The sequence below is a fragment of the Bipolaris victoriae genome, assembly GCF_000527765.1.
Source record: "Bipolaris victoriae FI3 unplaced genomic scaffold scaffold_28, whole genome shotgun sequence".
Classification (NCBI taxonomy): Eukaryota; Fungi; Ascomycota; class Dothideomycetes; order Pleosporales; family Pleosporaceae; genus Bipolaris; species Bipolaris victoriae.
This window is the reverse complement of record NW_014575364.1, coordinates 291,231-304,223: the sequence shown is the minus strand read 5'-3', so window position 1 is coordinate 304,223 and position 12,993 is coordinate 291,231. Positions and strand designations below refer to the sequence as shown.

The 12,993-nt window shown below is 53.9% G+C and overlaps 2 protein-coding genes across 2 annotated transcripts; one reads left to right on the top strand and one right to left on the bottom strand.

Moving 5' to 3' along the window:
- Positions 1–2,558: 2,558 nt before the first annotated feature.
- COCVIDRAFT_95067 (hypothetical protein) lies at positions 2,559–4,835 on the top strand (the record flags this gene model as incomplete). Its single annotated transcript, XM_014702767.1, has 3 exons — positions 2,559–2,595; positions 2,720–4,284; positions 4,338–4,835. 3 exons carry the CDS (start codon positions 2,559–2,561, stop codon positions 4,833–4,835), a joined length of 2,100 nt encoding a protein of 699 aa, XP_014558253.1.
- Positions 4,836–7,230: 2,395 nt separating this feature from the next.
- COCVIDRAFT_95020 (hypothetical protein) lies at positions 7,231–11,555 on the bottom strand (the record flags this gene model as incomplete). The annotated part of the gene is made up of 3 exons (XM_014702766.1): positions 7,231–10,688; positions 10,750–11,162; positions 11,524–11,555. 3 exons carry the CDS (start codon positions 11,553–11,555, stop codon positions 7,231–7,233), a joined length of 3,903 nt encoding a protein of 1,300 aa, XP_014558252.1.
- Between the last annotated feature and the right edge of the window lie 1,438 nt (positions 11,556–12,993).

Genomic DNA, 12,993 nt, shown 5'->3' with positions numbered 1-12,993 from the left:
CAGCAGCGCGATGCGAGGGCAGCTGAGGGTAGACGAGAAGGTAGACGAGAAGCGATATAGAAGCATGTGGCCAGAGTGTAAGTAAGTGAGGAGGATACGGGGAGGGTGAGAGAGATGCAGATGAGCAAGTCAGCCTCATGGGACGGAAGGAGCGACGGGGGGGGGAGTTGTTGCGCTGTTCCCGATACGGCGGAATGCAAACAGAATGACGCAGCGCACCGTGGCAGGCAGGCACGCTGGCGGGCGCGGAAGGCGCCACTGGGTGGATGTGATCAAGTCAGCTACGGCGGCGGCTGAGGGCGGCGAAGGCGGCGGCGGCGACGACGACGATAATAACAGCAGCAATGCGCATGGTGGTAGAGAAGGTGGGTGCAACAGAGTCGGTGGACGAGCAGCAGTGCCGTGGTTGTAATTGTAGGAGCCGTTGTGGTGCCTGGCAGCGTAGGCAGATGGACAGGGATGGCAGCGATTGGCCCGTCTGCAAGCCACACCAGAAATAGACGGCTGGGCTCGCTAGACGGGTGGCAGCGGAGCCCACGGCTCACCTCACCACACTCCAACAGGGGACAAATGCGTTTTGGTGGTGCATGTCTGCCCTCATCATCATCACCACCACCACAACCACCACCTCCACCACCTCCACAAGGCCGCCTGGGGCCAGCCTGGGGCTCTGTTCGGGCATTGGCCGCCATCCATGGCCTCCACTCAGCGGCGCCGGCGCCCTGGCAGATGGTGCGCAGTTAGAGGCCCCCGGATTTGCTGCTGATGCTCACCCACGCGCTGGGCCGCATCTAAACATGTATGTATGTACGTATGTATATCATCGTCAGTCTCATCGCCGCCTTGAGCCCCGCCATGCTGCTATTGCTGCTGCTATTACTGCTGCTGCCACTGCTGCCGCCGCCGCCGTTGCTGTTACTGCTGCTACGACTTACTTACTACTGCTGTTACTGCTACGCCCGGTTCATGCCTCCACTTCGCCGTATGTCCTCGCCATATGCCCTGTCCCCTCTCCCCCCATATTGCCCAGGTGCCCGCCATCTCGTCTTGCTTTTCCTTTGCATCTGATCAGACTTGCCCTCATCTCTTCACTCCCACGCCCCCCGCACGCCCTGTCTCGACGCTCTGGCCCAGGCCTTCCGCTCCCCCAGTTGCTTCTATTGCAGACGTCTCAGAGCCTCACCCCGCCCATCACACATAGTCCGCACGACGCTTCACCCTTCCTGCCATCTGCCCATCGTCGTCTCTGCAATCTGCATGCCACGTCTGTCTCAGTCTTCTCGGCTCATCCGGCGTGCCCACTACTGGCTGAAGATATCCACCACTGACAGGCAGCCATCCAGCTAAGCTGACTGCCAACTCCGCGGTGCTGCGCCATCAGAGGCCTCCCACCCGAGCCTCACCGCACGGCTTCCAGCCGCCCGCTTCCTGGCCCCGTTTGCATCTGCGCATACCGGCCAAGCAACCGTCGGGCCTTGCGCGACCATCCTCAGTCCTCATCTCGCCAGACCATACACGCCTGCCCGCTAGTCTACCACCTCTACGGGTCCCGTAAGCACCAAACACTTATCCGCACTTGCTCACCAAAAATCTACCTCTGTCCTCTCGCCTTTTCCCTGCACTTACCTCTACAATCTGCACTCTTCGCTCTGGCCAATCCCGTCCTCTTCCGCTGCTTTGGGTCACTGGTTCGCCTCCCCCATATACTACTACTACTACCACTACCACTACTGCCTAGTATCGACTGTCGCCTACACCCACGGTCAAAGCGTTATACCTCTGCACGACCCCTTTGCTACCCGTACGGCAAGGCTGTTCACTCTCATCCATATTGGCCAGCGTTTGGTCCCTGTCTCTACTCCTTTGTTGATCATGTAAGTTGGCCCATCAGTCACATGGAATTGCGGGTCGCAATGTGCGACATTTCGTAACAAGTCACTCACTTTCATCTTAGCACCTGGCGTCTGCTCTGAATCAATTTCCATTGCTTCTGGGCCGCCACTCTTCGCTTCCTAGCTTCGCCGACGTAAAGTTGCTATTGTCTGACCTACCATCGGCCAAGAGCTGGCGTTCTAGTGTTTGATACCGGCGCTCAAAGTCATCCTGACTCCCGTATGAATCCCGCTCCTGAAGACACCGTTTGCCCGTCCCCAAGTAGACCGCCCCTATCACCTCTGCTACTGAAAAGGTTCACCAACATTGTCTCGAACCCTCCCATTCTCCGCACTAAAACACCAGACTTGCAAATTTTGCTACAAAATACCGACATCCACCAAACTGGCCTGCACTGTCTTTGCAAGCTATCAGGTGCGTGCTTCACTGCTTGCAGTAACTCAAACAGGGGCACGACTACAAGTCTTGGACCCCCTCTATCTGCTGCCTGCATCCTAAACCCCCACCGCCTAAGCTGCCTGCTAACATCAACGCAGCTTTCGCCTGACAGCGCCTTCAGGCCACATTTTGTGGGCACTGATAAGACATTTAAAACATTGCGCAGCGTGGGTCCTTGTGGCGGGACTCGGGCTGTGGGCGCTGTACAAAGTGCAAAATCACTGTCCATGTCAGGATACGACAAACCCCATCAATATGTGTATGGTGAGTGATCTTTACCTCATCTGACGAATGTGGAAGGGGGGCACCTGCCAATGATGGGTCGGATGAACCCGGCACTTGGCCACGTGCGAACGATGAACATGTTTGACTGACCACCTCTACCCAGATGCCCAAAGCACCAGATCAAATCAGGCTGCAAACTACCCTGGCATCATACAGCCTGCATTCGGTCCCCAGTATACGGGTGCGTCCGCGGGACTGACCCATGAGCCTTCAAGTGCAGACATGGCCTACCTGCCTAGCTCAACCTACGAGTCACGCGGTGCGGCCAACCATCGCTCCGATCCAGCATTTATCGATGCAGCAGTTCGTCATCCCGCCTCCCTCACAGTTACTGAAACGGAAATCACCGAACAAATTACTCCTGCCCAAGGCACTGCTGGATCTACCGTAACGCTGCAACTCCGGACGAATTACGATCTCCAAGCACATCACTGCGCTTTCACACTCATGTTTGGCGACGAAAAGTGCGTCGGCGCACTCCAAAAGGTCGAGTACGACGACCATGACCAGTGGTACAACTATGTCCTCAACGTCGAGGTGCCCCCATTCCCGCTCACAAACACCTGGGATCCCACCATGATGTTGAAACTGCAGATCGAGGACAAGATGGGCCGCCCACGAATCGAAACAAACGCAGGCAAATTCACTTACACCGACATGTCGCCAAATCTGGCTTACCAGTCTTCGTCTGATTTCTCCAGAAAGCGAAGGTATTCCAATGAGCTCAACGACGATCAGAGTTACCCAACCACCGGCAACGTTGGAAAGCGCGCAAAGTTTACTCGATTTGCGAAACCATCTGCAGCTTCTGGGGCCTATTCTGGCGTGCAGGTTTCACCGCTCCAGAGCCATATTCCACTTTCTAGTCCGTACGGCTCGAGCAGTGGTTACGACTCATCCAAGCAAACAGCCTATGGTCAGGAATTCCCCCAGAAAGGCCTCTACGCAGTGCCATCAGGCATGAGTATGGGCCATGGTGATTACAAGTCGTCGCAAATGTCTCTAAATATGCAGTCTTATGGCTCCTACAGCTCTCCAGTGCATGGTGTCCGGTCCAGTGCCTCGACAGCGGCCCCTGTGCTTCCCTCGCCATCCGCAATCGCAGCGCCAGTTCTTGTTCGCGCAACACATCTTGCGCAAGCAAGCGGCAGCAGTTCCTCCACTCAGCCTTTCAACCCCTATTCCATGTATCAGTCAAAAGCGGTTCTCAAGATTGACGGAGATCTCGATAAGATGAGTGACGACTGGACTCTGGAAGAGCTTGATGCAAAGAGGCGGCTTGTCGAGTTCAAAAGGTCGCAGCAGGGCAGTACTATAACTACCTCCTTTGCACCCGTTACACTGGAAACCCGAAAGGCTCGTAGCATTTGCGTAAGCTGTATCTGGTGGGAAGAAAAGGACGAACACTTCATCACCAGTGTAGACACAATATATCTGCTCGAGCAGCTTGTCAACGTGCGCTTTACCGTCGAGGAGAAGAACCGCATTCGTCGTAATCTTGAAGGCTTCCGACCTCTGACTGTCTCCAAAGCAAAGCAGGACAGCGAGGATTTCTTCAAGGTGATCATGGGGTTTCCCAACCCCAAACCTCGCAATATCGAGAAGGATGTAAAGGTGTTCCCGTGGAAGATTCTCTCCCATGCACTAAAGAAGATAATAAGCAAATATGTACGTTTCCCCTCCAACGCACGGCTACAAGACTTGAAGCTAATAATTCCCAGTCTGCCAGTTATTCATCGACGGCTGGCGTCGGATCATTGCCCCTCGCATCAACATCAACATACGCTCCAAGCGCCGCGTCGCAGGCAACAATGGAGACCCATCGGAACGCGTCCACACAAGCAGTGACTGCATCGATTGCGTCAACAGTCTACAGCCCTCATATGCCATCTTCTAGTCTATCCCCCCACCAAAAGATGGCAGCAGGCCTCGACGGGTCAGCAGGACACAGCATGCCGGTTGCTCAAAGGACGCCTCCAGGGCAAAGCATGACTCAGTGGGGCGCTTCCACCCACCAGGTGTCGCCCTACCAAACAGCCCTCACACATGGGACGCGAGGGTCCTGGGATTACAGCTATCTCAATGCTTCAGGCGTTGCGGAGATGCCGTCTATTGCGCACGCCATGCAAATATCACGACCAGATGCGATCAGCGAGCTCAGCCACCTGCCCAACAACAGCGCCTACCAACAGTACGGCGAGAGCACAACGAGGGTGTAGAGAAGAAAAGATTGAGCGGCAAGGTAACGCAGAGTTACAGCCAGGACTACGCGTAGTGGGTCTAAGATTGACGTCGGGTGATCAGCCAATGTCCGCATGATCCATCGCAAACTAGCCAGATCGGGGCCCCGTCCCAATAGTCCTCCACACCACGCGTCGTCAGACTTCCCTCGCACAAGTCTGCCTACCTACGCAGGCTCATCATCTACTCTGGAATTTTTTTCTTACAATATTCCGCGACTTCATCAGGCGTTCAAGGACGGGTGGTTTTTGTTTTTCTCTGCATTTTCTCGACTTAGACGCATCATACCCCAGGATCAATGGCGTTTGCGGGCTCCTCTTTCTGCCTTTTTCCCCCATTCCCCATTTCTCCACCTATCTGCTAGGCAGCGGCGCACGCATACACAGCCTCCTTTGACTTTTGCGATTTACTGTTGATCATGCGGCCGGCGCGGTCTAGGCAAACGACACACCATCATGAACCGCATTTCCACAGCTGGGGGGAAACAAGTTTCCGACTTTTTGCATCACCGAGGCGTTTTTTTTTTCATTGTTGTTTTCTGTATTCCCAATCGTTTTAATACTTGTCTTTACTTCCCCAAATCCATCCATCATCACCACGTTTTCCCTGATCTTCACCAACGACACATCCATCCCACTTTGTCTCATCATCACTTAGAACTGCATCATCATTTTTTACACGGCCCTTTTCGCAATATACACTTACTCCTACCCTTTCCTCAATCCAGGGAGGCTTGCATTAGACACAAGGCGCAAACGGGGGGTTGCGGGGCGGGCGGGATCTTCCTTTCCATACTATCTCTTGGCGCGAACCTAGCAACATCCTTGTCTAACTGACTATCGGCGTTGATCTTTCTACTATCGCACCTGGTTTTCTTATCTGAGATTCCCACCGGATTTTTTTTTTTTGGGGGGGGGGGGGGGGTGTACTGAGCCTGGTTCGAATATTGTCACACCACAACTGTAATGCCAACATCAATGTATGCTTATACCCACCACACCGCTTTACAATTATTTGTTCTCCTTACTTTGAAAATACAACTCAATACTCTCGAGTTTGCCTCTGCATATGTTACTTCCCACGTGAGCAAAAATGCAAAAATACCTGAACTCGCATTCGATAACCGAACCCCGCGTAATTTCGTACCCACGCGTAAGTAAGCTCCGCCACTTTTTTACCACACCCTCCGTCTCCGGTCACTCAACTCGGCTCCCCGTTCACCCAAAACCCCGTTGTTCCGCCAAGAAAAATAATCGCCACTCACATGTGGGCCATACACATATGCATGTACAAGAAGAATACATCATCACATGAGTACCGCGCGTAAGGTGTCAAGTGTTTGCCATCCTCAGTTGGCATAACCATGATGTGACCGAGAACGAAATGGAAGACGAAGAAGAAGAAGAACAGGGGTGTGTATATACACACCATCTACTAGTAGTACAATTTGCCCAAATCAAAAAACAAAAACAAAATTAGCCTTCATAGTAAAAGTACTAGTAACACTAGTTCTCATTATTATTATTATTATTGTTATTATTCGACACATGCTCCCCCTTTTTTCCATGAAAAACAAAACAAAAACAAAAACATGATTAACTTACATACATGGTTGAAGAAGTAGAATAGTTATAGATAGTAAGAATCATAGAAAAGTCATGTGACAATAGCGAACCTACCATATTTTCCCTTTGCTATAAATAAACAGATTTAGTAGGGTGATAAGAGCAAGGATCATGTGGGCGTGGGGGGGGGAGGAGGGAAAGAGAGTGTATGAACCGATGCAACAATGTGTTCGGGATTTGGAAATACGTAGTAGCATATGATACTTCTTTTTTTTTCTTACAAATAGGTAATGCCCTGAGGTTCAAGGAGGCACCAAGTATCATAGTTGAGTTGAAATGTTATAGTAAAGAAGAGTAGGGTATATTCGGATTTTCGTCTATGAACAAAAAGGCGTGGCCAGCAAAAAAAAGCAACTCATTATCTACCGTTCAGGCATTTCATCTCATTCTCCCATCATTTTTTTTCTCTTTCATACTCATTCGCCGCCTACACATGCACCGCTCGTACTTTCTCCACCATCAAAACGTATCATTACTGTTGCGTTGTGACGTAGAAAAAGGAGCTGCTTTGAGCGAGTCATTACCACATATCAAGGGCCGGAAAAACAATCAAAAAAGACACAAACTCAGCAGTCTGAGAGTGGACCTCCTCCCACGCACAAGACACACACAGCTAGCCGCTTGGCTAGGGTTGCCAGTGCAGCAAAAGGGTATAATGCAAACCAACCAACCAACCTAATACTATCCCGAATTCATTCCATCATTTGATTCCGTCGCGTTTCATTCTGATTAAAGGGTATCAAGACATCTATTTCTTGCCCTTCTTCTTGTTCTTCTTCTTCTTAGAGCCGCCGGGTGTCTGTTCGCCAGTCGCCTCACCATCGTCGTCCTTGTCATCTGGGTTAGGTGTCGAGGGAGTTTCAGGCTCCCTGGGAGAACCGGGTTCTGAGGGTGCTTCAACTTCAGTCTCCTTGATGTCATCGGTAGCAGGGACATCGGCGGCAGCGGGTGCCTCCTCCTTGACGGGCTCAGCTTCCTTGGCCTCAGCCTTCTCGACAACTTCAGCACTGGCCGTCTTGAGCTCCTCCTGAGCAGCCTTTGCCTTCTCGAGTTGCTCCTTGACAGATGCCAGCTCAGCCTTGACTTCGTCACGCTCCTTCTTCAGGGTTTCCGAGTCGGATTGCAGGGCAGTGGTCTTTTCCTCGCTCTCCTTCAGGGTGGCCTGAACAGACTCGAGGGACTTCTTGGCATCAGCAGCTTCAGCCTGAGCGGCTTCGAGGTCCTTGGTAGCAGTCTCAGAGGCCTTGGTGGAATCGTCGAGCTTAGCCTGGAGGGCAGTGAGTTCAGACTCCTTGGCCTTGGCAGCCTCGACGGCAGATTCGAGTTCAGCAATCTTGGAGTCGTTGGCCTTGATCTTCTCTTCCAGCTCGTTCTTCTCGGTAGTCGACTTCTCGGCAGATGCCTTGAGGTCGGCGATCTCCGTCTCAAGAGCCTCTGCCTTGGAAGAACCCTCGGAAGCCTTTGCAGCGCTCTCCTTGGCCTCGGCCTCAGCCTGCTTGGATGCCTTGAGCTCCTCCTCCACAGCCTCCTTTGCCTTCTCTGCTGCAGCAAGATCCTTCTCGAGAGAAGTAACCTTTTCGTTGCCAGATGACTGAGCAGCCTCGAGAGCCTCAGAGTGCTCCGACTCCTTAGCAGCAAGCTTAGCCTCGAGGTCAGCAACCTTGCTGGCTTCAGCCTTGGCCTCAGCGAGTTCCTTCTCAAGTACGGCAATCTTGTCGTTGCTGGAGGATTCGGCGGCCTTGACGGATTCCGAGTGCTCAGCCTCCTTGGCCTCAAGCTGGCTAGTCTTCTCCTTTAGGGATGCCTCTAGCTCGCTAATGGTAGTGCGAAGGCTCTCAGTCTCCTGCTTGGATGATTCGGTAGCCTTGGTGGCCTCGTCCTTTGCAGCCACGGCAGCCTCGAGGTCAGCCTTGGCTGAAGCAAGTTCCTCATCCTTCTTGGTGGCAGCAGTCTCGAGATCAGCCTTTGCGGTGGTGGCAGCCTCAAGTTCAGCCTTTGCGGAAGTGATGGCCTCCTCCTTTGCGGCAGTGGCCGCTTCGAGGTCGGCCTTTACGGAAGCGATCTCCTTGTCCTTTGCAGCGGTGGCAGCCTCAATGTCAGCCTTTGCGGAAGTGATCGACTCTTCCTTTGCGGCGGTAGCAGCTTCGAGGTCAGCCTTCGCGGAAGCAAGCTCCTTCTCCAACTCAGCAACCTTGCCAGCATCAGCGGACTTGGAGTCCAACTCGGCTTTTTGAGCGGTGAGGCTCTCTTGGGCCTCCTTCAGGCTGGCCTCCAACTCAGCAATCTTTGCGCTCGAAGACTCGGTAGCCTTGGTAGTCTCGCCCTTGGCGGCTTCGAGTTCAGATTCCTTAGCAGCCAAGCTATCCTTAGCCTCCTTGAGCGAGGCCTCGAGGTCAGAGATGGTCTTTTGAAGACCTTCAGCATCGCCCTTGGATGACTCAACGGCTTTGCTTGCCTCTTCCTTCGCTGCGGTCAGCTCAGACTCCTTGGCGGCAAGGCTGTCCTGGGCTTCCTTCAACGAACCCTCAAGCTCGGTGACCTTGGTGGCAGAAGCCTCGGAAGCCTTGCTAGTCTCTTCCTTTGCGGCCTTCAACTCAGCCTCGAGCTTCTCAACCTTCTCGCGAAGCTCCTCAGCTTCCTTCTTGGCGGCAGCTGTCTGCTCATCGGAAGAACCCTTGGCGCTCTCGATCTCAGCCTCGAGCTTGCTGACGGTGCTCTGAAGTCCAGCAACCTCCTCCTTGGCAGAGCCGATGGCCTTGGATGCATCGCCCTTGGCGGTCTCAAGCTCAGCGTCCTTTGCGGAAAGGCTTTCCTGAGCTTCCTTGAGAGAAGCCTCGAGTTCGGCAATCTTAGAAGTGAGGGAATCGACGTTGCTCTTGGCCTCCTCGGCGGCCTTGACGGCAGCCTCCTTCTCGGAAGCAAGAGAAGATGATGATGCCTCAAGTTCGGATGTCTTAGCGGCCAGGCTGTCTTGTGCTTCCTTCAACGACTTCTCGAGAGCAGAAACCTTCTCAGCAAGTTCCTCAGAGTCACCCTTGGACAAGTCGGCGGACTTGAGCTTCTCCTGCAAATCACTAATCTCAGTCTTCAAGCTGTCGACTTCGGTCTTGGAAGACTCAGTAAGAGATGCAACCTGCTCGGTGGCAGCAGCATGCTCCTTGGTCTTAGCCTCGAGATCGGAGGCCTTTTGGTCAAGAGTGTCCTTGGCTTCCTTGAGAGAAGCCTGTAGCTCGGCAATGGTGCTGCGAAGACCTTCAGCCTCGACCTTGGAAGCCTTCTCTGCATCAGCGTCCTGGGTACCACGGGTAGCAAGCTCGTCGGAGAGCTTGCTATGTGCGGCTTCGAGTTCAGCGTGCTTCGACTTGAGCTCCTCCAGTCCAGAGAGCTCTGACCTCAAGACGGCGACCTCGGCGGCAAGCTCCTCGACCTTTGTCTTCTGAGCGTCACGGTCGGAAGCAAGAGCATCAAGCTCAGACTTAGCGACAGTGTCGGCATTCTTGCTCTTGAGCTCCTCAATGGTGGCGAGAGCCTCAGCAAGTTCCTTCTCAGAACTGCTCTTTGCGGCGGTCGCCTCCTCCAATTGTGCCTTGACAGTAGCAAGCTCAGCCTCCTTGGCCTCAAGCTCTGCTGAGTTGTCGACAGGCTCGGCAGCGGTGGCGGCTGGCTGCTGGCTATCAATCTGGGCCTTGAGCTTCTCAATCTCTGCTTTGTATGACTCAATGGACTTTTCAAGGTCGGAAACGGTGGCGCGGAGGGTCTCAACCTCCTGGTTCACGTCGGCAATCTTAGCCTGAAACTCAGTCTCGCATTCCTCGCGAACAGTGTTCCTTTCCTTGGCCTTGGCTTCGCGTACTTGCTGTACAACGACACTGACCATGTGCTCCTCGAGTTCCTTCTTGTCTTGTTGCAATGTCTGCTCACGCGACTCAAACTCCTTCTCGCGCTCCTTGTGATCCTCCTCTAGACTTCGCACATGCTCGTCTTGTGTGGCGGCAACGCGCTGTGCCTCGTCGAGGTCACTTTCGGCGCGGGCAAGCTTCTTCTTCAGCTTCGAGATTTGCGTCTCAAGGCTGTCAGAATCATCTGGTGAAGGAGGTGATGGAGAGTCTGCTGATGGGGGAGAGCCGTAGGTCAGTATGTTGCTCGGAGGTAGTGTGTTTAGTGGAGATCCTCTTGCATGGAGGGAGATTGGATAGCGGGGAATCGCTGGAGAATGTGTTATTGGGCAGGTGGGGTGGGGGAGGGGGAACATGTGCAAATTACGTACCAGCCTCGTCTTCACTTAGCCGCCTGGGCGCCTCGCGGGGTGTCTCAGGCGGGGTATCTACGCCATTGTCGTAGGCCCTTACGTCTTCTTTGCTTGGTGGTGTAGCCTCAGTGGTGGTGACTGGGGGAGCAACAGGAGCGGGCACTGGAGCGCCCGCGCCAAAGAAGTAATTGTATGCCCTCTTCATACTGCTGGTTCGCTTAGGGATGCCGGGTCGGGTTGAGCTTATCGACTTGCGTCCGCGGCGGTCCTCTTGCTGGCTTCCTTCGGCAGTGACCGTGACGGGTACCAGAGGCTCAGCGTTCCTGTCCCTCCTAGTGCTCAATGTTCGGGCTGGGAGGAGCCGTCTGCTAAACTTCTGAGAGCCGGATTGGATATCGGCGAGGATCTGCTTCTGCTCTTTCGAAGAGACCCTGTGAGGTAGTGTTAGTGTGTTGGTCTGGTATAAGAGAGGTAGGCAACAAGTAACAGGCCAGTTGACATGTGACAGTGGTGCAGGTCAACAATGGGAGTGGGGGTGGGGCAGGTGTTGAAGGGAGCCGAAAAAAAAATAGGTGACAGGTTGAGGGTGCAACAAAGAGGATCTCAAAGGGTGTGGGTAGAGCTTCTTACCGAAAGCGGCTCAGATAGAGGAAAAGGAAAACAAGTGGTTGATGGTGCAGCCCACTGACTTGGGGGGGCAGGTGGGTGGTGGTGAGGGGAAGGAGGGGTGTGTGAGAGGGATGGAGGGGAGGAGGAGGAAGAGGGAAGGGCGTTGACGGGGCAGCGACTCACTCATAGCTTTCTTTCCTGCCCCAGCTCGGCATGATTCACGCGCTTCTTGTGCTATCAGTCGGTCGGGTTTGGTCGGGGTGGGCTTTTGATGAAGCGCCACTAGGACGGCAGATTTAGGGCAATCCAATCAAGAGAACGTCCGTCGACAAGAAAATTTTGTTGCCCTTTCTGAATGTGGGCGGGCCGTCAAGTCTCCTCACCGCACGGTACGAAATGGAGCTTTACTTATGTACAAGCACAGCAACACGTTGGATCCTGCATGCAAGCCCTGGTGGGCAGTCGGGCGCTAACAGTCGGCTACGAGGATGATGCAGAGCAGGAGGGAGGGGAGAGCCAGTCATATACGATGCTATCCCTCTTAGCAGCTGTGACACGGCCTTGCCCTTCACACGCTTTAATGCGCGCCCAAAGCCGCCAGACACACAAAAGCCCATGGCATGGCATGACGGGCGGTCACAGTCCGCGCCCACCCACGCGGCTCCACACCCCTGCCCTTTCTTACCGCCTCGACTAACAACCCTGCCACCACCACCACTACCGCCATCACTGCTGCCGCCGCCCCATCTTCAACAACGCCCCATCGACCACTGACCATTGGCCATGACGATGAGGTTGTCGACGGATGCTGCCGTCATCTCTTTTTTTCTTTTGGTTTTGTTTCCTTGATGGTCACCCAAGGAGTCTGCCTGGAGATCAAGACACAACCAGGACATGACTGGCCTTTTGTACTGTATTCGCCCCCCCGCCTCTCTTCCTCACCAGCACACCACGTCTCCACCACTGCTCGCGGGTACCCCCCATACGCCAATCACAGCTCTGCACGTCAGTACCACCACGTCGCGTCCAAGAACGACGTGCTTTTGCACACCTTCGGACCACCATCGACCTTTTCTCTCGCACGCGCGGTAGCCTGCACGACACACCTCACTCGACTCGCTCTCTCTCCCACTTTGCCCCTCCAACCCCTCCAATTGCCCCCCCCCTCCCCAAACTGTTGACCGAGCGCTCGCATCGCCCGCACAAGGCCCCAGCACGGACACGACGCGTGAAAATGTGACTCGGCATGATGCGAACGCCAATGGCCTGCAGGAACACACGGCCTTTTTTTGTCGTGATTTTTTTTCTGCTGAATCCTGAGAACGAAGCACAGTTTCACTTCTGTTTGCCCGTTATCCTGCAAAGCATGTGAATATGTACTTTCCTCTTTTCTTTTTTTGTCTTCTCTACGTACCTCTGAGGTCCGCGGCAACTAAACAACAAAGCGTGACAGCTGCACCCTGTATCATGCGCACGCGCATCTGCCAGCCAGCCAACTAAACATACAAAAAAACAGGGCTACGGGGCTTACTTCCCTCTTTTTTCCCTCTTCCCTCGTTCAAATGACAGGAAGAGAAAAACTAAGCGGTCGATGCGTTGATGCGTTGTTCGGGCGATCCGCACCATCAGCATCATTTTTCCACTCGCCCAAAG